The sequence below is a fragment of the Macaca mulatta genome, chromosome 19 (assembly GCF_049350105.2).
Source record: "Macaca mulatta isolate MMU2019108-1 chromosome 19, T2T-MMU8v2.0, whole genome shotgun sequence".
In the NCBI taxonomy this organism is placed as follows: domain Eukaryota; kingdom Metazoa; phylum Chordata; class Mammalia; order Primates; family Cercopithecidae; genus Macaca; species Macaca mulatta.
The window spans coordinates 70,157,291-70,183,560 of record NC_133424.1 but is presented as its reverse complement, the minus strand read 5'-3'; the positions used below and the strand labels follow the sequence as shown (position 1 = coordinate 70,183,560).

The following is a 26,270-nucleotide window of genomic DNA, read 5'->3' as shown; positions in this document are numbered from 1 at the left end:
CTTCTGGGGCCTTGGAAGGTGGTGGTCCCTCTGAGGAGAGTGGGAACCCCAGAGGGGAGGCAGTTTGCATGTTTTTTGTTGTTTTTGCACAAGGGAAGATGAGTTATTTGGACAAACTCAATTGGAGGACTGAGGGACACGAGATGGATGTCTGTGGGGCCAGCCCAGGTAGACTTGAGCCTGACTGATGCCCTGTGTTCAATGGCACCCACTTTCTTGTGCAATTCGGGCACCAACAAACAGCTGTGATTGTGCCTCCAGCAGGTGGAGACCGAGATGGAAACTGCATGGAATGAGCCCCTGGCTCCCAACAAGTGGGGGCACTCGGGAGAGCTATCTTTACATATCCCATTGTGCGAGATGATCGATCTGCCCCTGAGAGAAGGCTCAGGGGGGCTTCCGAGAGTAATGGGCTGACTGCGGGGCCAAGACCCCACCCTCCATCCTGAGCTCGGTAGAAGAAGCTCCTCCTTTGCAGGATGAGAGAGAAGGCCCCAGGAGGGGAGCTGGAGCCCATCAGCAATTAAGGCATAGGATAGAGCCAGGAGCCCCCAGTGGGGACTGCAGGGAAAAGCTGGGGATGCCGGAGGGAGCCGGGGAAGCAAAGTCCAGAGGCCCGGTTGGGGGCGCTCCAGAAGGCAAGCGCGAGAAGGCAAGCACGGCAGCGAGGATGAAGTGAAGGCAGCGGCGGGTCCGTGGGACCTGCACAGCCTGTGAGGGCCGTCGGGGACAGAGGCCGAGAGTGGGGGCAGATTGGTTGAGAATCAGCAGCAGGCGGATGTGACGTGGGTAGGTCCAAAGGCTTTTGAGTTAGAAGGCGACTTGGAAAAATGTCTGCCTGTGCAGATTCACAGTCAGCCCAACACTGTGTTTCAAAGTGAAGTTGGGAGGAGAAAAAGAAAAAGACAAAAACTTTTAAGGCTTGAAAGAGGACAAGTGTCCAGCAACAATGAGTTGGGGATGGGCGAGACGCTGAATCTGAGGCTGGCTCCCTGCTGTGACCTCACCGCCTGCCCACCTCTGCTCCAGTCTAGCAGGAGAGGCGGCCCCACTCTTTGGAGACCATCTGGTTCTTCCTGGCAGACCAGAATGCCAGATTTTTATGGTTTAAACAAATGTTGGCATCCATCTCAAAAAAAAACTCCTTCTGTAAGTCAAACAAAATATAGGCAGGTCAGTTTTGGTCAGGCCTAAAGACTGCGCCTGAAATCCTTAGAGACAGGAAGCAGATTCTGGTTGTCAGGGCAGGCGGAACGGCGAAGGCGTGCTGAGGCCTGTGGGCTCTCTTTCTGGGCGAGATGAAAATGTCTTTGGAGCTAAAGAGTGCTGGTAGTTGCACAGTGTTGTGAATGTGTTTAATGCCACTGAACTGTGCATTTTTAATGACTGAAATGGTAAATTTTATGTTTCCCAAAAAAGGAAAAAAAACAAAACCCTGTTTATCTGTTAGGTTCCAAGGGGGCTGAGCTGGCAGGAGGGCAGCCGGGGTCAGCTGTACCCTTCTCTGGAGTTGGAGCTGCCCAGGCCGGCTCCCGCCCTCATGGCCTCAGGGATATCCACAGTGAAATGAAAACCCAGCGGCAGAGTCTGCCCCTGAGTCAGGTGCTCACAGGGAGACCTGGACAAGGCTTCTGAAAGACGAGACGTGAATGAAACTCCTCTTCAAGCCACTTGCAAAACACAGTGTGCAGGACTGACCAGGTTTTGCTGTGGAACTGCTGCTGCTTGGCCGAGATCCTGGGAAGCCATGCTCGGCTCTGGAGCAGGTGTCCAGGATCTTCTGAGAAGCAGCCTGTGTCCTTCAAGAGGAGTCCCATGGTGGCCAGGGGTTGGTGGGGCTGGGGGATGTCCCCCATCTTCTGGTGCCCATCGGTGCCCCCCGGGGACTCAGGGCCGGGTGGCCAAGGCCCGAGGCTGGCCATTCACATGTGGCCGTGGGCCGTGTGGAGTTTCTGATGGTCGATGAGGTGGACCATCCAGGGGAAGGCCTTCCCGCAGACGCTACACTGGAAGGGTCTCTTGGGGCTGCGAGGGGCCACTGAGCCTTGGGCTCCATCCCTGGGTGGGGCGGACTCCCGGGGGCCCTTGCTCCGGGGGACTTTCTTCCTGGGTGGCTCCAACAGGTGGATCTTGCCGTGCTCAGCAAGGACAGAGCTGTGCAGGAAGACCCTGCCACACTCGGGGCACGGAAAGGGCCCTTCCTCGCGATGGGTCTTCTGGTGCTCGATGAAGTGGGTGACCCAGGTGAAGACCATCCCGCAGTCGGCACACTGGAAGGGCCGCCCACCTCGGGGCCCACGCAGCGTTGCTGAGACCGCTGCAGCAGCCTCTTGGGTGCCACCTTTGGTGTGCTTGAGGGATGGCTGGTGGCGGACGCTCTGGTCAGTGTTCCTGTTTCTCCTTCGGGGACTGATTCTCTGAGCACTCGGACCCTTGAGGCTTGAGATCACAGCCCCTTCTGCACGCAGGTCTGAGGAGGGCCCTGCGAGAAGATCCTCAGGCTCGTCCCAGATACATGGCTTCAGAGACAGGCGGGCCCGGGACCCTGTGGAGGGCGAGGGAGACAGGTCACCTGTAGTGAGTGGATGGCTTTGGCATCTCCCTGTGCCCCCCAGGGGCGTGGAGGACCCCAATGACTGAGCCAAGTCTGGGCCCTTCTTCTGCTCAATATGTCCCCTGTGCCCTCTGTTCTGTCCTTTAAGATACAAGGGCACATGTGGCTGGGCGCAGTGGCTTACGCCTATAATCCCAGCACTTTGGCAGGCCGAGGAGCGTGGATCATGAGGTGACGAGTTCAAGACCAGCCTGTCCAACATGGTGAAACCCCATCTCTACTAAAATACAAAAATTAGCCAGGTGTGGCGGTGGGCACCTGTAATCCCAGCTACTCAGGAGGCTGAGGCAGGAGAATCGCTTGAATCCGGGAGGCAGAGGTTGCAGTGAGCCGAGATTGCACTACTGCACTCCAGCCTGGGCAACAGAGCAAGACTCCATCTCCAAAAAAAAAAAAAAAAGAAGGGCATGTGTTTTGGGAGCAGATCCCACAGCACTGGCCCCTTGTTCCTACCTGGCTGGCCTTCTGGGTAACCCTGTGCTCCAACACTGTCAGACTGTCTGCCTTGGCTGCTGTTCAGGTGGGGAGGCTGAGGCCCTTCTCGTGGGCTGAACGATGTATGTGGCAGTTCTAGGGGCCCCTGATCTCAGTCCCCACAGGAGGTGTGCATGGTTTCTGGGGGAAGTGTGGAGTTTACCACCGAAGCCCCCAACTCCACCCATTAACAAAGTCTGTGACTTTGGGTTGAGGTGCCAAACTCCATTTCCAACCCTTAATTCACGCGGGAGCCAGACTCACCCAGCAAGCCAGGGGCATGGGGCGCCTCGGCCTCCGCCCTGGTGTGCAGACTCTGCAGGAGCTGGGTGGGCTCCAGCCACTCACTTTCCTCAGGGAGTGCCGGGGCTGCTGCCGCTGCATCCAGAATCAGCTCAGACGCCTGGAATGGCAAGCACAGGACTGTTCGGCAGCTGCCCCTCAGGAGCCGTCCTCCCCACCACCACGGAACAACAAAGGAACGGGCGTCATCCCCAAAGGCTGTCTCCCAGGGCGGTATGTGGTGGCGTGCCTGTTGTTCCCCTGCTTTGGGATGCTGATGCCGGAGGATTGCTTGAGTCCAGGAGTTTGGGACCAGCCTGGGCAACATAGCAAGGCTCTGCTTATACAAAAAGATAAGTAACCACTCCCAAGGAGCTCTTACCAGGACCTGAGACATAATTCGAGGGGCCCCTGTACAAAATGGAAATGCAAGTCCCCTTGTTCAAAAATAGTTGATCATTTCAGGACGGTGACAACAGAGCATAAGATGGAGCCAGGGGACCCGTGCCACGGCTCAGGTCACTGTTACCCGCTGGGGCTCCTAACTCCCATCCCCCAAGGCTGCACTGTCCTTGCCCACAAGCCCAGAGAAGGTGGGCGACTGCACAGACTTCACATCCCACCTGCGACCTATGACCTCTGAGGCACTTAACCCTGTCCCGCCCAAAGCGGGGATCACCACTTCCTGGGAGGAGACTGAGCTGTAGTTGAAGAGCAAGAATTCAAAACAGAGGGGCTTGGCTTGGTATCCAGGCTCCAGCTCTGCTCGCTCTGTGACCCTGGCTGAGGAGCTTTAGCTCTCTGGGTTTCCAATGAGGATGTAGGTTCTACGTGCCCAGAGCCTGGTACCATCAAGGGCTCGGCAAACTGCAACAGGGTCGTGTCAAAGGAAAACACAGTGACACTTATCAATGCAAATCAAGTTGTTGGAGGAGGTATGTCGAGTCAAACAAAGCATGAGAAGAGAGACCAGGAGTCAAGCACGCACTGATAAGGTCTTGAGTGGGTCTTCGTTTTCTGCTGCCCCAACCCTGACTGGATGCACAGGGATCTCAGGAAGCTGTCCAAGATTCCCAACAGCTGGGCAGAACCGGAGTGGAGGGATTGCTGGGCTAGAGACAGAGGAGGGAGGGAGAGAGGGAGCTGGTGGCAGGAAGGGAGTTAAGGCACAAGAGTCTTCCTGCTCTCACATTGGGAGTATGTGGATGGTGTGTTTGGCTGGGCTGTTGATTTTTATTTATTATCAAATGCTAGTTTTGATTGTAAAACATGTTGAATTCTGAAATCGTCACCAGAGGAGCCATCATCTGCAAGAGTAAAGGCGGGACTCCCTTTTACGCCTCTTTCCGGTACCTGGCTGCTGGGGGCCACTGTGGACAGTCAGCCTACTCCCTACTTCACCCACCTTGGTGTCTGTGACTAATCAAGGGCAGCAGAGGGGCTGCGTGGAGAGAAGAGTGGGTGGCCTGTGTGTGTGTGTGTGGAGACGGGCATGCTTAGTTCCCCTGACTCTCGGGAGGCATCTGAGGAGCTATCAGCACACTTGGGTCGGGCACAGAAACCAAGACATTCCTGGGGCCCTATCTGTACCTTCAATGCAAACACATCCCCATAGCCCCAGTGAGCCACTGGCCACAGATCTGGGCTCTTATCCTTCCAGAGATGGACCCAGGTTTATTGTCTCAGGGATGACAGGTGGGGAGATTGGACAGGGGAGGGAGACGCAGTTACACCCTGGGAAAGTCCTAATGCAAACCAAGCAACCGAGAAAAAGAAAACAAGAATGAGGGTCCAGGCATGGTGGCTCACGCCTGTAATTCCAGCACTTTGGGAGGCAGAAGCGGGCGGATCAAGAGGTCAGGATATCGAGACCATCTTGGCCAACATGGTGAAACCCATCTCTACTAAAAATACAAAAATTAGCTGAGTGTGGTGATGCGCACCTGTAGTTCCAGCTACTTGGGAGGCTGAGGCAGGAGAATCACTTGAACCCAGGAGGCAGAGGTTGCAGTGAGCTGAGATCGCACCACTGCACTCCAGCCTGGTGACAGAGCGAGACTCCGTCTCAAACAAAACAAAAACGAGAATAAAGGAGAAATGTGAATGCCTGGCAACTTACTGTTTTTGAGGAATTATCTTAATGGCTCTATTTTATTTATTTATCTAGAGACAGGGTCTCGCTCTGTCACCCAGGCTGGAGTGCAGTGGCGCGATGTCTGTCAGCTCACTGCAACCTCCACTCCCTGGGTTTAAGCGATTCTTGTGCCTCAGCCTCCCGAGTAGCTGGGACCACGGGCACGTGCCACCACACCCAACTAATTTTTGTATTTTTTGGTAGAGATGAGGCTTCACCATGTTGGCCAGCCTGCTCTTGAACTCCTGACCTCTAGTGATCCACCCACCTCAGCCTCCCAAAGTGCTGGGATTACAGGCGTGAACCACCGCACCCGGCCAGGAATTATCTTAATGGCTTTAGTTGGGGCAATGTTGCTGGGTTATTTTGGAAAAAAAAGAAAGGAAAGAGTGGAGCAACATCACCAAGACGGTGGAGTAGGAGATACCAACCTTCATTTCCCCCTCCCACTACCCACACACAAATCAACTACAGACAGATATTCACAAGCCAGAATAGCCCAGAACGCTCAAGGACCCATTGAAGATCTGCAGCAACACAGTGGAGTAAAACGAAAAAACCCGAGAATGTCCACATGAAAAAGTTCACTGGTGAGATAATGCATACCTGAGATGCCAGGAGAACACTGTGAACAAAGAAGAAAAGCAGAGGCCACGAGTGTCAGCTACACGGTGGGAACCACCAGGGACCCCAGCAGTTTGCTCCACAGAGGACACTGGCATCACTTACCACTGACAGAGGTTCCAACAGTCATTCCCGCCAGGGCCTCAGGGTGCTACACCCATGTGATCTAAGGGACCTTAGAGTGCTACCCCCAAAGGGCTTCAGGCAGCTACTCTTACAGGCTTCTGGCAGCTCCCCACATGAGGTGATGGCGTTTCAGTCAACAACAGACCACACACACCACCGTGGTCCCATAAAATTATAATGACTGTCTTCCACCACCATTTGAAGTCCAACTCCATAGCATACACTGCTTCCTTACCCTGAGGGTGCACCAGCAGCCCCCTGCCTACAACTCCTCCAGGACCAGCAAAGACCTGAATGAGTACCGCAAGCAATACAGAGGAAATCACAGAGGGATCCAAGATCTGCAGGATGATGGTACAGTGTTACAAGCAAAAAGAGATCTGATGGTGTGTCTTGACTTAGGCTGGTTGCAGACTGCACAGTTAAAACAGTTACTGGAAGATCAAGGGGATTTGTATTTGTGCTTTTGGAAAATGCTAGTGCTGTTAAGGCCTTGGAATGGAAAGAACAGAAGCTGGATGGCAAATTGATAGGACCACCCCCCACCCCTGCCACATAGAGCCAAAGCTTGAAAAGGGAAAGAACCCCCTGAAAGGTTTTTGTGGGTGGATTGAGCCCAGCTACTTCTGAAGAACTAACTAAAGAATATTTTGGAGGTTTTGGAGAGATTGAAATTTTAAAGGCCAGGCGCAGTGGCTCACACCTAGAATCCCACCACTTTGGGAGGCCAAGGCCGAGACTGGAGAATTGCTTGACACCAGGAGTTCAAGACCAGTGTAGGCAACATAGCTAAGTCCCATCTCTACAAAATTGGGAAATTACCAGGCACTGTGGCTCAAGCCTGTAATTCTAGCTGAGATGGGAGGATCACTTGAGCCTGGGCAGTCAAGGCTGTAGTGAGCTGTAACTGCACCACTACACCCCAGTCTGGGGAGATCCCATCTCAAAAAAAGGAAAAAAGGGCTGGCCTCAGTGGCTCATGCCATGATCCTGGCACTTTGGGAGGCCAAGGCAGGTGGATCACTTGAAGTCAGGAATTCGAGACCAGCCTGGCCAACGTAGTGAAACCCCGTCTCTACTAAAAGTACAAAAATTAGCCAGGTATGGTGGTGTTCATCTGTGGGGCAGGAAAATTGTTTGAACCCAGGAGGTGGAGGTTGCAGTGAGCCGAGATCATGCCACTGCACTCCAGCCTGGGCGACAGAGCAAGACTCCATCTCAGAAAAAAAAAAAAAAGAAAGAAAAAGACAAAGAAAGAAAGTAACATGGTCTCACTCCATTGTCCAGCCTGGCCTCCAATTCCTGGGCTTGGGTTATCCTCTGGCCTTGGCCACCTCAAACACTGGGATTACAGATGAAAACTCGGCTCAAACCACAGCATTTACACTTACCTACGTGCCCCAGGGCAGTTAGTATACTCATTAAGAAACACTTGCAGGGTTAAAGCTATAAAATGCCTATTCATCAATTTTTTTGAGAATTCATAAATATTAAGGATCTAAAACAAACTTCTTTCTCAAGTAATTGAAATCTGAAAGCCTTTGGAAGCCAACTATCCCTGCACAAAGGTTTACAATTGAGAAATATCTCCTGTTCCTATTTTGTCAAGTTTCTTTACTGGCTGAACAAAAAGAAGCTTTGAGTAATGGAGAAGGCATCGTCTGAGCGCAGCTGCTTTCCTGGCTGCCTGTGCTGTTCCTATGTCTTCCAAATCCTATGCTTGGAGGCCCCTGGAGGGACATTTTTGCCAGGAACCAACCTGACCTTAAAAAGATGAGTGTGAAACAGCCGGCTGGGCAGGAGGGTGGAGGTGGCCACAGGACACTGTCTGCCCATGCCCTGGCCAGCCCGACCATGCTGCCGAGTGCCGAGTGCGGAGAGGCCGCCCTACCCAGAGGGCACAGGGCAAACCCTAAGCACTGCAGGTATTGTCATTGAAGCCCCAGGGGATGCCCTGTGCTGCATCTTCGTGCTTCAGTGACCAGCTTGCTTGTTAAAGGAGCCCAGGGGCCTGAGCCTGCAACACCACAGGGGTAAGAAAGGCATGCTGCTGTGGGTGCACTGGACTCAAACCTCGCATTAGAAGCTACAAAGAACCCCAAATGTGCTTCAGAGCCCCACCAACCCCTGAGCCAGGCTCATCCCTGACACAGCAAATCCACTGCAGCCCCTGTGGTGCACAGCCCAAGCACCACCCAAGGGAGTCTCATGGCCAGGGCTACGTCCGAGTCACGATGGCTCTTGGGGCAGGCACACCGGCGTGGGAAAACTCTGTGCCAATCGACTGCTTAAAGAATTGGGGGAAAATAGAAAGTCAAGAAAGAGCTCTGATACACAAGGGAAACCGCATGTGAGAAGCGGCACTCCCAGCAGGGAGACATCACTCTCCAGAGGCCACAGAGATGGCAGATACCTCTGTCTCCACAGTGACCCAGATCCAACTTGAAAGCGTTCAGGAAGACAGGTCTACTGATGCTGAAATCTAGAAATCAAGGTCCACAGGTGAATGGAGGCATCTTTAGCCCTGAGGAGACCAGGCTGTGTCTCCTGACACCTCTGAGGGTGGGCACAGCAGCCAGCTCTGTGTGGGCAGAGCCCACATGGTCCTTATTCCCCTCCCTGGGGACAGGGCAGCACAGTCAGATGCTGAGACGTGAGGCTACACACAGGGGGGTGCCTTCCTGCCTTGGCCTGGCCCGGCCGCCTCTAGAGCCAGGAGGCCGTAGCAGCCATACCACAGTGGATCCAGACACGATTCTGTGGAGGGGTTCTGGGATTCCAGACAGATTCAATCTCCATGGAATGATGAAAATGAAAGTTTACTTGATTATGGAAGTCTCTGACTTATTCCAGCCAAAGTATCAGATGAGCCACTAAGAATCACCACAAAGCAATCGCTCTCATGGCCCTCGCCAGGGCGGCGGCACAGCAAGAGGACAGGTGCCCGGGCCGGTGGCTCTAGCTCTTCACCTCTGCGACTTCCTTCTCCACCTTCTCCTTGGCCTTCTCCTTCTCCACCTTCTTTTTCCAGTGTTGCTACAATCTCGGCCACCTGGCTGGTGCAGATGTGAACATCTTCTTTGTCCACCAGCTCAATCACCTTGACAAGGTGGTTGAAGTTGACCTTGCCATCCTTATTTCCTTTTCTCTTCTTTCTTTTTTTTTTTCTTTTCTTTTTCTTTTTTTTTTTTTTTTTTTTTTTTTTTTTGAGACGTTGTCTTGCTCTGTTACCCAGGCTGGAGTGCAGTGGTGTGATCTCAGCTCACTGAAAGCTCCACCTCCCGGGTTCACACCATTCTCCTGCCTCAGCCTCCCGAGTAGCTGGGAGTACAGGCGCCCACCAGCACGCCTGGTTAATTTTTTGTATTTTCAGTAGAGATGGGGTTTCACCGTGTTAGGATGGTCTCCATCTCCTGACCTCGTGATGCACCCGCCTCGGCCTCCCAAATTGCTGGGATTACAGGCATGAGCCACCATGCCTGGCTGCCATCCTTATTTTCATCCAGTGCTGTGGCCAGGCTGGTGAGCTTGCTTTCGGGAATGTGCTTGACTTGCTTCAAGGCATTGATGAGCTAGGCAACACTGATGACATTCTCCCCCGTGGGCATGCCCTTGGCTGGGGCCAACTTGCTGGCCTGCTGGTCCATCTCCAGCTGCGAGATCAAGCCGTTGATCTGCCCGTCATCTGCTGCACCCTTTTTGTCAGTCTCTTGCTGGCTTTAGATTCTTCCACGTATTTTTCTTCGCCAGTCTTTGAAAGTTCCTTCTTGACCTCCTTCAAGTCCTCGCTGTAGTCCTGCATGTCCTCCTTCAGCTGCTCCTTGGTGAGTGACTTCTGTTCCTGCAGCTTAGAGCAGGCATCCCTGAGGATGTTGATTTCCTCCTTAGTGATCTCTTCCTCCTTCAAGCCCTCCAGCATGGGGGCAGTGTCCTTCAGGATCTCTGACTGCAGGACTGTGTCAGGCACTTATGGCTGTGGCTGGACCCCTGGCCTTTGGGGAGCGGCTTCCACATGTTTGGGCTCAACATCCTTCGCCGCTCGGAGTGCTTCTGCAGCTTCCTCTCACGGTGCTCCTGCTGGATGGCCACCTCCTCCTGCAGTGTGGCCTCCAGCTTGGCCTTGTTGTCCACCTGCTCGCCCTCCACCTCGGCCACTTTCACCTGCGCTTCCTTTGCCACAATCTCTGGGAGGGTCTGCAGTGTGGACTTGAGCTGGTCGGCTGGTGAGAGGGTGTCCGGGAGGTACATGGTCAGGGACAGGATGAGCAGCGATCTTGGGATCTCCTGATGCAGGTACAGGTCCAGCCACTGCTTCAGCTGACCCCTCAGCTGGTTTTCTGTGACGCCCAGGGCCCACATGCCTCGTGCCTGACATGCCACCTGCAGCTCCTTGACGTTCAGGCTGTCGACCCCTTCCTCAGCAATCAGCTTGTCCTCTGCCTTTATGGAGTGCAGCCGCATGGTGAGCTGGAAGCGCAGGAAGCTGAAGCTCGAGCAGCTTGCAAAGGGCCACCAGCTGCGGCTGTATCAGGTTGTCCAGGGTCAGCTCATTCTCAAATAATTTGGAAAAACGCATGATTTTCTCATTGCTGGGGCTCTCCCCTGTCTCCCGGATCTTCTGGAAAAACAAAAAACAAAAAACAAAAACAATTCTTTGGTGGCGCTGCCCTTGGCTGCCTTGTTCTTCAAGGCCATCTCAATGGTGTCCTGGAGGAACTTGGCCAGCTCCAGCTTGACCCAAAGCTCCTTCTTCAGCCTCTCCTCCTTGATGAACTGAGTCTCAGATGTGGATGGCAACATATTGGGGAAGAGTTTTACAGCAACAGGCAGCAGAAACTCCACAAACAGCACCACTGCTAACACGCACCAGGTGGAAGAGATTGGCGCAGATCAGGAGGAACTGCCTGCCTGCCCGCGGGTCAGGGTGTGACCCTTGAGGATGCGCCGGAGCATGCGTGCTGCCATCTTGGTGTCGATCTTAGCAGGCGGAAGCCATGGTAGTAGTGCCTCAGCTCGCCCAGCACCTTCTGCCCCCAGGATCACCACCACCTCTGCGGGGGCGCTGTACACCAGGCCGCCTTCCCCCACCTTCTTTTTCTTGTCCTTCAAGGACTTGAGGGACTTCACTACTATTGAGTCATCGCCAACAGGGCGCGAAGAGTGCCATCCGTACACAGGAAGGCACCGAGGCCCCGGGACCACAAAACCCACAGAGGTGGGGGTCCATGGCGCTCTCCACGCCGTGCGAAGGCACTCGGGCCTCAGAGCGCAACAGCTGAGGTGATCGCCTCTGAAGGACGGATACACAGGATGGATGCGAGTACAGCAGCCAAATGGAACTTTCAGGCAGCTCCTCAACCCTAGGATGTTGGCACAGCTGAGATGAGCTGGATCCTCCGGACTACCCCGCGGGGCGGTGACCTGAGGCGGCGGCGGCGGGAGGCGGGCGGGCCCCGGCCCGGCAGCTCCTCAGTAAGATGGACGCCATGCCTGCGCTGGCTCCTCCTCCTCCTCCGCGGCGGCGGCGACTCTTCGCCCTCTCGGCGGCACCTCAGGCACGGCCGGCGCGAACGGTTGACGGCGGCGGTTGGCCTCCGACGGGAGGCGCACAGCTCCGATGTTTTTGTGTTTTTAAAAAAGGTATAATCCTTCTTCCGCTTCTTTCAAACAAAGCTTTTGTTTCTGCTGCCTCCAGAGCATAACCTTTCTGTGGGATAATGATGTATCATTTGTTTCTTTTAAAATGACACAGTGTTTTTGTTTTTGAGACGGAGTTTCGCTCTTGTTACTCAGGCTGGAGTACAATGGCGCGATCTCGGCTCACTGCTGCCTCTGCCTCCTGGGTTCAAGCGATTCTTCTGCCTCAGCCTCCCGAGTAGCTGGGATTACAGGCGTGCACCACCATGAACAGCTATTTTTTGTATTTTTAGTAGAGACAAGGTTTCACCATATTGGTCAGAATGGTCTTGAATGCCTCACCTCCTGTGATCCGCCCAACTCAGCCTCCCAAAGTGATGGGATTACAAGCATGAGCCATCGCGCCTGGCTTGTTTATGTTTTAATATGTTGTTATAAGAGAAAGTTTTTCAGGCCAGGCACAGTGGCTCACACCTGTAATTCCAGCACTTTGGGTGGCTGAGGAAGGAGGCCAGGAGTTTGAAGCCAGCCTGGGCAACATAGTGAAATCCCATCTACACAAAAACTAAAAAAAAATGTTAAATATATAAAAATTAGCCGGTGTGGTAATGTGTGCCTATGTTCCCAGCTACTCAGAAGACTCAGATGGGAAGATCGCTTGAGCCCAGGAGGTTGAGGTTGCAGTGAGCCCTGATCATGCCACTGCACTCCAACCTGGGTGGCAGAATGAGATTCTGTCTCAGAAAGAAAAAAAAATGTAAAGCGAAAACTTACAGTTAGATAAATTATATTGAAGAAGAAAATATATTTGTCAGTTTAGTAGCCTCAGTGCGCCATGTTTATACAGTCCACAGCATAATAACTTCCCAGGCCTTCACATTCACTCACCACTCAGACTCACCCAGAGCAACTTCCAGTCTCACAAGCTCCCTTCCTGGCAAGTGCTTTATACAAGTGTACTATTTGTCTTCTATTTTGTATTTTTACTGTATCTTTTCTATGTTTAAATACACAACATTGTGTTACCGTCACCACAGTATTCAGTGCAGGTCGGTAGCCTAGGAGCCATGGGCTGTGCCGTCTAGGTATGTGAGTGCCCTCTGCGATGTATGCATGGTGACGAAACTGCCTAAGGAAGCAGTTCTCAAAAGGCGTCCTGATGCTTCGGCGGTTGTACATGCTCAGCGATCGCCAGTTGTGCCCACTCCACAGTGCCTTCTGGCGAGCCGGGCTGCCCCACGCAGAGCGGCTCCACCTCTGCCTCATCTGTACTCCCACTCTCCAATACCCGGCGGCTTCAAAAGCAGAGGTACCTCAGGCAGTGTTAGCTTCCTGGCAGCGGGAATGCCTGGGCTGGCGCGCACCAGCACCATCAATGCCCCTTCCCAGAGCTGCTGTCGCTCCACGCAGGTGCCAGGCCTCAGCCCTAAGGCCCCTCCCACCACAAGTGCCGCTCACTCAGGGATGCTGGGGCACCCTGCTGCGGCTGAGCCAGCCCCACAGCCAAACCCAGCGCCAACAAGGATCCTCTCAGCAGCCTTCCCCACCTACGACCACCCAAAAAGAGAGTCCTTTGAGTTGCTGTGTAGTGAGGGGATGGCCTCTGAGCGCAGCTGTGGTTTCTACGTGGAGTCTGGGATGGGAGAGGGAGTCAGATAGCACATCTGCCTGCAGAAGCTGAGGAAACCCGTGGCCGACAACTGTAGTCTACCCAGGTTAGATGCCTCCGTTAGATGCAGAAGAGAGACCACAGGCCCACGAAACTTTGTTTTGGTGCAGGAGAGGGGTTCTCATGATGATCTTTAAATTTATTTTAGGGCCAGGCCCGGTGGCTCGCGCCTGTAATACCAGCACTTTTGGAGGCCGAGGCAGGCAGATCATGAGGTCAGGAGATCCAGACCATCCTGGCTAACGTGGTGAAACCCTGTCTCTACTAAAAATACAAAAAAATTAGCCGGGCGTGGTGGTGGGCACCTGTAGTCCCAGCTACTCGGGAGGCTGAGGCAGGAGAATGACGTGAACCCGAGAGGCAGAGCTTGCAGTGTCCCAAGATCAGGCCACTACAATCCAGCGTGGGCAGCAGAGCCAGACTCCGTCTCAAAAAAAAGAAAAAAAATTGATTTTAAAGTTAAATGGAAAAAACGAACATAAAGACTACTCCAGCCTGGAATATATTGATCTTTATACCAGTGTGGTCATAAAATATATAATTAAAAAAATTTTTTTCTTGAGACAGAGCCACCCTGAAGAGCCCGTGTCCCAGCAGCAGGGTCACGCTGGCAAGTGTTGGGTGGCTTGTGCAGCTGCCCCACAGCAGGGAGGCTCTCTGGGGCCGCAGAGATCTGCCGGGAATGACAATAGAGTGACTAGTCTAAGGACACTGAGGTTACCAACACTGGGTACCCAGGGTTCCTCCCAACTGCCTGATGCCAACACATCTTCATACTTAGGGACTCAGGCTGGCTTGCCTCAGGCTGGTGTCAGACGCAGGAACACAGTAGGTGGCCCCAGCAGCAATGCTCACCTCTGACCCTGACTTCCCCCAGGTGGCGTAGGCGGTGCAGTCTCAGCCTCCCTTGGGTGCCCTCTGGAACCTCTGACACCATCCCTGTCCCCCTAAATGAGCCCTTCTCTGCTCTATACTCTTGAGAAGGTGACCATATAGTATCTGAAAAATGGGTATGCCTCACATTCACTGTAGCTTGGCCTATATTTCCCATAGTCATCATCTCCATTGCTGTATTGGGCATTTTTTTTCTTTTTTGTTTTTGAGACAGGGTCTTGCTCTGTCGCCCAGGTTGGAGTGCAACAGCGCGATCTCGGCTCACTGCAGCCTCCACCTCCCAGGTTCCAGTGATTTTCCTGCCTCAGCCTCCTGGGTAGCTGAGATCAAAGGTATGAGCCACCATGCCTGGCTAATTTTTGTATTTTTACTAGAGATGGGGTTTGGGCATGTTGCCAGGCTGGTCTCGAACTCCTGACCTCAGGTGGTCCGCCTGCCTCGGCATCCCAAAGTTCTGGGAATACAAGCGTGAGGCCCCACGCCTGGCCGGGCATAGATATTCTGACACAATAAACAATAAATTAAAATTTGGCCAGGCCTGGTGGCTAATACCTGTAATCTCAATACTTCAGGAAGCTGAGGTGGGCAAATCACTTGAGCTCAGAAGTTTGAGCTCAGTCTGGGCAACATAGAGAGACCTCGTCTCTAAAAAATATGAAAAATGTAAACAGGCATGGTGGCATGTCCCTATAGTCCCAGCTACTTGGGAGGCTGAGGTGGAAGGATCACTTGAGCCTGGGAGGTCGAGGCTGCAGTGAGGCATGATTGGGCCACTGCACTTCAGCCTGGGCGACAGAGTCAGATCGTGTCTCAAAATAATAACGATGACAAATAAAAATTAAAGTAAGTCTTTGCCACTTAAAAATTAGCCAGATATGATGGGACTTCATGAACTCCCCGGTAAAGTAGTTCATATTGTAAAAAATAAAGTAAGGCTGGGTGCGGTGGCTCACGCCTGTAATCCCAGCACTTTGGGAGGCCGAGGCAGGCGGATCACAAGGTCAGGAGTTCAAGACCACCCTGGCCAACATGGTGAAACCCTCTTCTCTACTAAAAATACAAAAATTAGCTGGGCATGGTGGCATGTGCCTGTAATCCCAGCTCTTCAGGAGGCTGAGGCAGGAGAATTGCTTGAACCAGGACCTGAGAGGCAGAGGCTGCAGTGAGCCGAGGTCGGACCACTGCACTCCAACCTGGGCCACAGAGCAAGACTCCATCTCAAAAAAAAAAAAAAAGTAAAGTAGAGGTGCAGACTTTCCTCTGCATCTAATTAGGAATAAATAGTAACTTCTCTTAGGAAGCAAAATTTATTAAAAGACCTGTGCTAACATTCTTAAATATCTGCTAGCTGTAATAAAAAAATCAATGTACTTTATGTTCTTTTTTTTAAATTTTTTAATTTTTTTGAGACGGGAGTCTGGCTCTGTCGCCCAGGCTGGAGTGCGGTGGCCGGATCTCAGCTCACTGCAAGCTCCGCCTCCCGGGTTTACGCCATTCTCCTGCCTCAGCCTCCTGAGTAGCTGGGACTACAGGCGCCGCCACCTCGCCCGGCTAGTTTTTTGTATTTTTTTTTTTTTTTTTTTTTTTTTGAGACGGAGTCTTGCTATGTCGCCCAGGGTGGAGTGCAGTGGCTGGATCTCAGCTCACTGCAAGCTCCGCCTCCCGGGTTTTTACGCCATTCTCCTGCCTCAGCCTCCCGAGTAGCCGGGACTACAGGCGCCCACCACCTCGCCCGGCTAGTTTTTTGTATTTTTTAGTAGAGACGGGGTTTCACCATGTTAGCCAGGATGGCCTCGATCTCCTGACCTCGTGATCCGCCCGCCTCGGCCTCCCAAAGTGCTGGGATTACAGGCTTGAGCCACCGCGCCCGGCTGTACTTTATGTTCTTAGCTCCCACAATTTAGCCTAAATATCTGCCCTGGCATGCTTATATTGGTCTAAGCAAGCATTAGGTTATAGCTTATTTCTCTTCCTTATTAGAAGGTGTTTTTACTTTTCTCAGCATTCCACAAGTTACTTCCTCCTTCCTTTGTTCTCTTCTGACTTTGCCTCTTTTAAAAAGTTCTTTTTTTTTTTTTTTTTTTTTTTTTAGATGGAGTCTTGCTCTGTCACCCAGGCTGAGTAGAGTAGAGCGATCTCGGCTCACTGCAACTTCTGTCTCCCAGGTTCAAGCTATTCTCCTGCCTCAGCCTCTTGAGTGGCTGGTACTACAGGCGCCCGCCACCACACCGGGCTAATTTTTTGTATTTTTAGTAGAGATGGGGTTTTGTTGTGTTAGTCAGGATGGTCTCCATCTCCTGACCTTATGATCTGCCTACCTCGGCCTCCCAAAGTGCTTGGATTACAGGCAGGAGCCACCATGCCCAGCCGCTTCTTTTAAAAAGTTCTAAGTTACTAGCCAATTAGGACAAATACAGAATGTAAGGTCCCATTCCAGCCAATGGAAACTGGACACAGCAGTAGGGTGGACACATCAGGTTATAAATGACCCTGTCTCCTTTGTTCAGTGTACTCTCGTAGCAAAACTGCTGGTGACTGTACCCTTTCTGCAGAAAGTAAAAATGGCCTTGCTAAGGAAATTAAATTTATGTTCAAGTGCTATTTCTTTATGGCACCAGGGAACAAGCATTTCAAACAATATGGTCGCATGTAAGTTAAAACAGGGCCTTCATGGATTAAAACTCATTATCTATAAAAGCTAATTAAGGCCAGGCGCAGTGGCTCATGTCTGTAATCCCAGAACTTTGGGAGGCTGAGGCGGGTGGATCACTTGAGTCGAGGAGTTCGAGACCAGCTTGGGAAACACGGCAAAACCCCATCTCCACTAAAAATACAAAAATTATCTGGTGTGGTGGGGCACGCACCTGTAGTCCTAGCTACTCAGGAGGCTGAGGTGAGAGGATGACCTTAGTCTGGGAGTTTGAGGCCACAGTCAGCCACAATTGTACCATTGCACTCCAGCCTAGGCAACAGTGAGATACCCCCTCCCCAAAAAACAGAAAACATGGAGGAAACCAAAGATGCTGCAAGGCTGTGAGTGGATGGTACAGAGGGCGTGGGGGGCTTGGAGGGGAGGCCTGCAACCTCAGTCAAGGATGAAGGAAGCTGGGTGGCCCTGAGAGAGACGTGGGGGTGTCCTGGGGCCGCCCAGGCTGTCAACGGTGTGCTGGAGGGATTGAGGTCCCGACACAGCCGGGGATTGGCAGTTATTGTTCAAGAGGACAAAGAAGAGAGACAAGGTTATCATTCAGAGAAGGAGAGAGAGGGGCCTGCGCTCTGAAGAAGAATGAGGACATGGCCCTGTCTGTTCAGTGCCAGAGGGAAGGGGAAGTGATTCGATTTTGTTGCTGCTCTGGTCTGAATGTTTGTGTCTCTATGAAGTTCATATATTGAAGCCCTAACCCCCAAATAGAGGGGATTAGGAGGTAGGGCCTTTGATAGAGAATCAGGTCATGAGGTTGAAGCCCTCACAACTGGGATTAGTGCCCTTTTAACAGAGCCCCAGAGAATTCCCTTGCCCTTTCCACCCTGTGAGGTTACCTGTGAATGAGGCAGCCGACCCTCAGCAGACACTGGATCTGCTGGCAGCTTGACCTGGGACTTCCCAGTCTCCAGAGCTGTGAGAAATAAGCTTCTGTGGTTTGTTTGTTTTGTTTTGTTTTGTTTTCCCCAGATGGAGTCTCGCTCTGTTGCCCAGGCTGGAGTGCAGTGGTGCGATCTCGGCTCACTGCAACCTCCGCCTCCCCAGTTCAAGCAATTCTCGCCTTAGCCTCCTGAGTAGCTGGGATTACAGGTGTGCGCCACGACACCATGCTAATTTTTGTATTACAGACGGGGTTTCACCATGTTGGCCAGGCTGGTCTCAAACTCCTGACTTCATCATCCTCCTGCCTTGGCCTCCCACAGTGCTGGGATTACAGCCATTAGCCACCATGCCCAGCACTTCTGTGGTTTATAAGCCATCCAGGCTAGTTTTTTTGTTTGTTTTGAGACTGAGTCTAGCTCTGTCATCCAGGCTGGAGTATAGTGGTGCAATCTTGGCTCACTGCAACCTCCACCTCCTAGGTTCAAGCGATTCTCCGGCCTCAGCCCCGAGTAGCTGGGATTACAGGTGTCCGCCACCATGCCTGGCTAATTTTTTTGTATTTTTAGTAGAGATGGGGTTTCACTGTGCTGGCCAGGCTGGTCTTGAACTCCTGAACTTGTGATCTGCCCGCCTCAGCCTCCCGAAGTGCTGGGATTAGAAGCATGAGCCACTGCGCCTGGCTGTTTTTGTATTTTGAGTCAGGGTCTCACTCTGTCATCCAGGCTGGAGTGTGGAGACATGATCATCCCTTACTATAGCCTTGAACTCCTGGGCTCAAGTGATCCTCCTACCTCAGCCTCCAGAGTTGCTAAGACTACAGGTGCATGCCCCTACACCTGGCTATGGTTTGTTTTTTTTTTTTTGACATGGGGTCTTGCTATGTTGCCCAGGCTGTTCTTGAACTCCTGAGATCAAGTGGTCCTCCCACCACAGCCTCCCGTGAGGCCTCACTCAAAGTGCTGGGATTACAGGGATGAGCCACCACACCCAGCTGTGTTTTGTTATAGCACCCAGAATGGACTAAGTCAGTGGGAGAGACACATGTGCAGTCTTTCAGCCTGTTACTCAGCTGCCTGAGAGTGGGCCCTGGGCTTAGAATATCTCCTTACCAAGAGATAAGGGGTCCCCGCAGTTTGTGCTAGGCGCAGTGCCTCATGTGGGGGTCTCTGTTTCCTAATGTGTGCCCCTTTGTTCTGCTCAGGCGTGTGCTTCACGTGGCATCTAGACAGCCCCACTGTTAGATCAGGTCCCCTCTAGGAGGGACCTGCTGGCCTGGGCCTGACAGCCACATGGGCAGATGGTGCTCTGGCCCTGTTTCTGCTCTGTGAGCAAAACCTTGCTCTATCCATTGTTCCACCGTGCTGTGTTTCCCCTGGCAGCTCCAATACCAAGATCCAGGGGCAGAAAGTGTTCAAACTCACGGTAGCCCTGATTGTAGGAACACATGCTACTCACTTAGCGGTTCTTACTTTTGTTCTTTTGTGATTTACCCATTACCCCTGTATTTCACACATCTGCGTGGCTCCACCCCTGATTTTAATCTCTCCAGCCACACCAAGATCTGCTAGGCTCCCAACCCAGCTGGGCCCCTCCTGTTGCCTTGAGGCCTGTGCACCAGCAGGTCTAGCTGCCGGGGAGCCCTCAGCGTTTCCTTCTGGCCCCGCCCAGAATCCTGGGTTCACTGAGAGAAGGTGATCAGGGGCAGCAGGACTTTCTCAACACCCAGCATCTGGTGCTGGTGACACAGGAGGCTGGGTCCTAACTGCGCGGCTTGGAAAGGACGGGAGGGGCTGGGGTGAGGCCCAGAGGCACACGGCATACACACACCTGCACTCACTGCCCTTGCCCAGCACTGAGCCCCAGGAAGCCTGGGGAATCTGTGGGGCAGGCGGGGAGTTTGGAGGTTGGGCTTTTTGGGAGCATTGGGGACAACCTCACACAGTCCTTGGATGGGGTTTCCTTGAGTCCGTCCCAGGAGCGGCACGCACACCCTGGGGTGCAGGAGCACGGAGCAGGGGGCCCTCGGGCTCACCTGGGATGGTTCTCTCTGGGACCTTGGACTCTTCCCATCTTCCTCCTCACCGAAACTCCAGTCCTGGTGTTCGACCGAGTCCAGAGATACCAGAACTGTGCGGGAGAAAGGGATTGTGAGAGGGGTCTGTTCTTCCCGGAGCCCCCAATTCTCCAGACCTTCTGGGGAGGGCAGACTTTCCCCAAACATTCCTGCAGCATCCCTGAGGCGCAGGCAAGAGCGATGGCTGTCATTCTGTCCCTCCATGTGGCTGCTGGGTAGGAACCTGTGGTGACACCGAGGGCTGCTGAGGACAAGTACCCTCTTCACTCACACTCCACACCCCTGTGTGCCTCCAGAAGCCCACGAGGACACGCACTGCAGCCCTGACCAACTAGGGAGGCCCGGACACCGTGAGCCCGCTGCTCCCCAAGACCCCCGGGGCTGCTGTGCACAGACAGGACAACTGCTGAAGCAGGGTTCAGGACACCATTTACAGAAGGGTCAAGATGTGGGAACCAGGCCAGGCGAGGTGGCTCACACCTGTAATCCCAGCACTTTGGGAGGCTGAGGCAGGAGGATTGCTTGAGACCAAGAGTTTGAGAGCAGCCTGGGCAACACAGCGAGACCCCTCCCTCTATTTTTTAATTAAAAAAAAGAAAAATTCAAGACCATGGCCACCTCTGGGGTGTCAGGCAGAGTGAGGGACAACAGGACTAGGAGACGTGCACGGGGTTTCAGCCGACTCCACTGGTTGGTTCTTTTTTTTTTGAGACAGAGTCTCGCTCTGTCGCCCAGGCTGCAGTGCAGTGGCATGATCTTGGCTCACTGCAATCTCCGCCTCCTGGGTTTAAGCGATTCTCCTGCCTCAGCTTCCTGAGTAGCTGGGATATAATGTAGGTATGTGCCACCACGCTCGGTTAATTTTTGTATTTTTAGTAGAGACGGAGTTTCACCATGTCAGCCAGGCTAGTCTCAAACTCCTGCTTTGTGATCCACCCGCCTTGGCCTCCCAAAGTGCTGAGATTACAGAGGTGAGCCACCGCGCCTGGCCATGGGTATTTCTTTTAAAACAACTGCAAGTCAGCCTTTCTGGAGGTTGGGCTTTGATAGGGCTGGGTGGTATGTGCAGGGCTGTTCATTATACTTGCTCTACCGTTTCGTAGGCTCAAAATATGGAATGTAAAAAGCAGACCACTGCTATGGAAGACAAATAGAGCCCTTTGCTCAAAAGCGATGAAGAATTTCGAGAGTGACCATGGAACATTAAACCTAGCAAGGGTGGCTCTGGGCTGGGATGGCTGTGAGGTCCACAGAGCATCAGAAGCCAGTGGTCTTGGGCCCTCTGCCCCAGGAGCAGAAAGTTCAAAGGGCCAATTCATCTGGCTTCTGCCTTGCAGTTTACAGGGCTACCCTTGTGCCTCTGGAAAGCTCACGGGCTGCCCTGAGGCAGTAAGGGGACCCTGGAACCTGTGTTCTGCAAACTGATAATCACTGTTAGCCTGTAGGAAAGCTGTAGTCCGAGGGTGCAAAGGGAGGGCCTGTTCCTCTCCCTTGCTCCAGCCCTCTTTTCTCGGAGCTCTGATCCGACCCTTGTCACTCCCAGCCTTTGCTCCTGCAGTGTGGCTGCCTGGCATACCCTCCTTGCTGGGGCCCTGCTGAGGAAGCCCTCCCGAGGCCACAGTGCTATGACTGCTCTCACCATTCGTGGCTGCCTCTTTTGGCCTCCCAGTGTCCAATCCCTGCACTTCTGTCACTAGGAAAGAAAGAGCCTCAGTCATGGGACTGGGCCCTGGGTGGATGGAATCTCCACGTGGGGTCACAGGGGCAAAGATGCGGGAGGACAAAGCCCTCTCAGGGGAGAGGGGAGCTAAGAGAGGAGACAGGGAGGAAGCCCAGTTCCAACCCCACATTTCCCAGCTCCCAGAGTCGGGATGCAGACCTAAGCGTCTCTCCCCACCATCAGCCAGCGATGGGGCCTGCGCCCTGTGAAGGCTTAAGGATCTCTAGGATTCCTAAGTGTTGCAGGAGGCGCTGCATGTGGCTGGGAGGAAGTGGCCGGGCAGCGTCCTTCCCAGAGAGCAGCCGGTGAGGAGCAGCGGACACAAAGCCACAGGACAGATGGACGCATGGGAAATGGAGGCATCTTTAATCACTGAGTGAGAAACCCGAGGCAGATGAGGCGTGCAGCACATTTATATGTAAAAATAATTAAAAACACAGCCGCAGGGCAGGAGAGGTTTGCTGGTCGGGAGGGACCGGGCAGGGGTGGGAGCGATGCGGGCGGGCAGGAGGGCAGTTCGGTCCTCGGAGACGTCAGGCCCCCTGCCCGTCCCAGGGCTCGGAGCCTGCGCCTCTCACCTTCCTGCTGGCACATCTGTGTCAGGTCCTCCACCAGGCTGGCGGCCTCCCTGCAGCTTCGGGGGCCCTGTGACTGCACCCAGGTCCGCATCTTGCTGGGCAGCGCGCCCAGGAACTGCTCCAGCACCAGCAGCTCCAGCATCTGCTCCTTGGAGCGCGCCTCGGGCCTCAGCCACTGGCGGCACAGCGTCCAGAGCTGACCCAGCGCGAGGTGAGGCCCGCCCGCCACGTGGTACTGGAACTGCCGGAAGCGCAGACGCTGGGCTTCGGTGTCTCTGGGGCTTGCTGGCCCAGGGTCCGCGTCCTGCTCACTCAGGGTTGGGGTCTGGGGGCGTCTGGGGGAGGCAGGGGCTTTGGGCCGTGGGAGCATTTCTCTGGCCACAGGGCCTGTCTGAGGGGTGTGTGTGGACTGGATCCCGAGTGGCTCCGGACACAGCCAGTGTGGCAGGCGGGCAGAGTCAGCAATCAGGGGCCTGCAGAGAGGGGCAGGGACAGAAGGGCCACATCAGATGGTGGCCCTCCATACTCAGGATGCCCCTCGGCTCCCTGCTTCCTTGTCCTGATCTCCAGCACCCCAAGGAACTAACCTGACCTCTTCCCACCTCCTGACCTAATCTTCCACATGCCTCTCACGGGCTACTCTGCACTGAGTTCAAGCCACTGGCTGCCCCAGGACCTCTGCACCTGCCATCCCACCCCAGCTCCTCCCCCTTCCCCCCAGCTCCTCCCCTCGCAGATGTCCCAGCCATCATCCTCATGGCGCCCTCTTCACAACCCCCATGACTTTCTGAACATATCTTTTCCCCTTACTTAGTTTAGCGTCTATCTCCCTCTCATTTAGTCACTCAACACACATCGACTGAGCTGCGGGAACAAGAATGCCTGCCCTGTGGTGTGGCCAGCACTGGCCAGCGTAGTTCCTACAGGGATGTAAACATTCTCTACCCATGCAGCCACCTACAGGTGGCTGGGAGCACCTGAAATAGGAACTGAATTTTAAATTTAAATTCCATTTAAATGGAAGCAGCCAGGTGGGCTACATAATAATGGATGACAGCACCAGCAGCAGCAGCTCTGCCCATGGTGTTATCTTTGCTGTCTTCCTGCCTTTCCTACCTAGTCCAAGTTGGGAGAGGAGACCAGGAAGAGGGCAGGGGAGACTGGAGACTCTGAAAAGAGAGGGAAAGTGGGAAGGGCAATTAAAAAATAACCTTTTGTGGCCGGGTGCGGTGGCTCACACCTGTAATTCCAGCACTTTCGGAGGCCGGGGTGGGTGGATCACCTGAGATCAGCAGTTTGAGACCAGCCTGACCAACATGGCGAAACCGCGTGTACTAAAAATACAAAAATTAGCCAGTGTGGTGGTGCACACCTCTAATCCCAGCTACCGGGGAGGCTGAGGCAGGAGAATCGCTTGAACCCAGGAGGCGGAGATTGCAGTGAGCTGAGACTGTGCCACTGCACTCCAGCCTAAGTGACAGAGTAAGACTCTGTCTCAAAAAAAAAAAAGAAGTTACCTTTTGTACATTTTCCAAGCCCATTATGGTAAACATATAACTGAAGAAAACATTAAAAGTTGTGAAAATAAAAATAAGCAGGGAGGTTTTGGTTGTTTGTCTTTAACTATTGTACTCTGGACTGATCTGCTGGTGAGAATATAAATTGTCACGACCTTTCTGGAAAGCACTGTGGCCACTTATGTATCAAGAACACTTGGTAGATTGCGTGCAAGATGTGAGATTCAGGCACCAAGATTCACTACAAAAGTGCCCAACAGTTGAATGTGGTGGGATCAACTACCTTCCCCATCATGTGACGGGAGTATTCAACTGTGTCCAGTACACAACACCATGACATGACCATGGGGAGTAGACACATGATGTACAGATGACATGAGGCATAGGGAACGTGGGATGCAGGATGATGCATGAGTGTCATAGAAAGGGAGTGCTGGGAAGAGGCCCACGGGAGGGCAGCCAAGTGCTTTGTGCTCTTCATACTTCTCTGAATCTCCAAATGGTGTCAGGATCCCATGTGACCTTCATCAACATGGAAAAACAAAAACAAAACAAGAAATCTTTAGGAAGGATTTTTAACCGTATGGGAAATGCTTATGACAAATGAAAAGGAGGAGTTCCATGGGATTTTTCCCTCTTCATCTTCTGCTGCATTTTTCATACACTCTGCAGTTCTTGTGCATCTGGTTTTACAATCCAGGAGAAAGGAGAGGTGCAGGGTGGCAGAAAAGGCAACTCATGGGGACTGTGCCCGGCCAGCCATCTTCGAGTCAGCGTACCCAGCCACCCATACCCTGATTGGGAAACTACCAGCTTGGTCTTCCCTGCCAAGGCCACAGGCAAAAATGCTCTCTTATGTTGTATTTACGCTCTTATATATATAGTTTTGAGTAAGAAAAAAGGGCCCATTTGGAAGCTCCACAGGTTCAAGAAGTCCCTTTGCCCTGGGGCCTCAGACCTTACATTCTCTCAAGTGCTCATGGCAGCTCACACTGGAGACTGCAGGGAGGGGGGCTGTAGCCCCTCAGCATCCTCCAGGGTCTTGGGCTGGGGTCTGTGGGAGGAGAGGCTAAGTTTATCCCGGATGAGGGTAAAGAGGAGGTCTTAGCAGAAGGCACCAGAGGTCCATGGGTGTGTCTGGGGTCTATATGGGGGCTGACGGAAAACCTGGGCCAATGTGGGGGTGCCTGAGCTGATGAGAGTCCAGGACTGATGGGGGGGCCACTTCTGGAAGACGAAGAGGGCCTGGGATGATGTGGAGGGGACTGAGGTCTACATGGCTGGTGAGGAGGATCTGGGCCCCCCATGGGCAATGCTGTGGTGGCCCTGGGGTCCTAGAGGTGTACTTTGGTGGGAGTCTGGGATTAATGCTGGGGATGTGTGTGTGAGAGAGAGTGTCACTTGGAGGGTTCAGTGCCTGTGGAAGGGCCAGGTTCACTTGACATGAGCACTGAGATCTGCAGCCCAAGCCCCAAATTCTATTGTGGGGATGGGCGGGAGGGCTTTGCCGCTGATGGCGGATGCTTAGTGACATAGTAGACGTGTTCGCTGCGACAGTCAGTGAATGGCTCTGGCTCTGAGAAGGGCTTAGAGTAGGGAGGGCGTTGGGAGCTTAGGATGCCACCCGGGGGAGCTCCATAATAAATGGGCTGGGGAAGTGTGCACTGGGAACACGGGGGAGGGGCAGCGACGACGGCTGGTCGGGTGGGGGATGGGTCGTGGCGGCTCCTCAGGAGGGAGATGGGCCCGGGCGGGGGAGCTTGTAGGGAGGGAGACGGGTCGGGAGCTGCTGTTCCAGTGGGGGATGGGCCCGGGGGGCTGGTAGGGAGGGAGATGGGTCCGGGGGCAGCTGTTCAGGAGGGAGATAGGTCACGGGATGCCGATCATGTGTGGAAGGGAGAACTTGGACGCGGCCGAGCGGTGTCTGGGCGGACAAAGGGGGTACGTAGAGGGGCTTCGGCCTCAAACTGACAGGCGGATGCCAACGGGGGTTGGGATCCCTGAGGAAGGGGCGGCCCTAGCCCCCAAGTCCCCCGCGCCGCGTGGCCTCTAGCCTTCCCCTCCCCTCCCCTACGGAGACCTCAGGACTCCGGACGGGCTCTGGAACCCCGGCCCGGTCCGCCCCCGCCCGGGCCCGCCTCCCCCGACGCGCGCCCCTGGCCCGCAATCCCGAGCCAGCTCCCGCCGACACGGCGCCGCGCCCCTCCCGGGTGGGCGTCCCGATGGACGCTCTGGCGGGCGGAGGGACGGATGGGCCGCGGCGGACTCACCGCGCGCGGGCTTCGCTCGGGCCTGGGCCGCTCAGTCATGGCGACCCCTGGGCTGGCGAGCGGGCCCCACG

At 53.8% G+C, this 26,270-nt stretch overlaps 1 protein-coding gene and 1 pseudogene across 4 annotated transcripts; both read right to left on the bottom strand.

The window, feature by feature from the left end:
• Nucleotides 1-853: 853 nt before the first annotated feature.
• ZSCAN1 (zinc finger and SCAN domain containing 1) lies at nt 854-26,269 on the bottom strand. 4 transcript variants are annotated; one of them, XM_015124971.3, is made up of 6 exons: nt 26,200-26,269; nt 24,213-24,451; nt 22,413-22,885; nt 20,073-20,167; nt 3,353-3,491; nt 854-2,545 (listed from the first exon to the last, which is right to left on the bottom strand). In XM_015124971.3, exons 3-6 carry the CDS (start codon nt 22,780-22,782, stop codon nt 1,923-1,925), a joined length of 1,227 nt encoding a protein of 408 aa, XP_014980457.3. In that variant the 5' UTR covers nt 22,783-22,885; nt 24,213-24,451; nt 26,200-26,269; the 3' UTR covers nt 854-1,922.
• Nucleotides 9,213-11,742, bottom strand: LOC106994877 (mitochondrial proton/calcium exchanger protein-like; annotated as a pseudogene).
• Nucleotide 26,270: the final 1 nt, after the last annotated feature.

Excerpts from the sequence above, each read along its gene's own strand:
- ZSCAN1 (XM_015124971.3), bottom strand. The coding sequence starts at position 22,782 with ATGCTCCCACGGCCCAAAGCCCCTGCCTCCCCCAGACGCCCCCAGACC. Across the intron at positions 20,168-22,412 it reads ACAGATGTGCCAGCAGGAAG|TTCTGGTATCTCTGGACTCG; the intron begins GTGAGAGGCGCA and ends TCTCCCGCACAG. Across the intron at positions 3,492-20,072 it reads CCCAGAGAGAACCATCCCAG|GCGTCTGAGCTGATTCTGGA; the intron begins GTGAGCCCGAGG and ends TTGCCATTCCAG.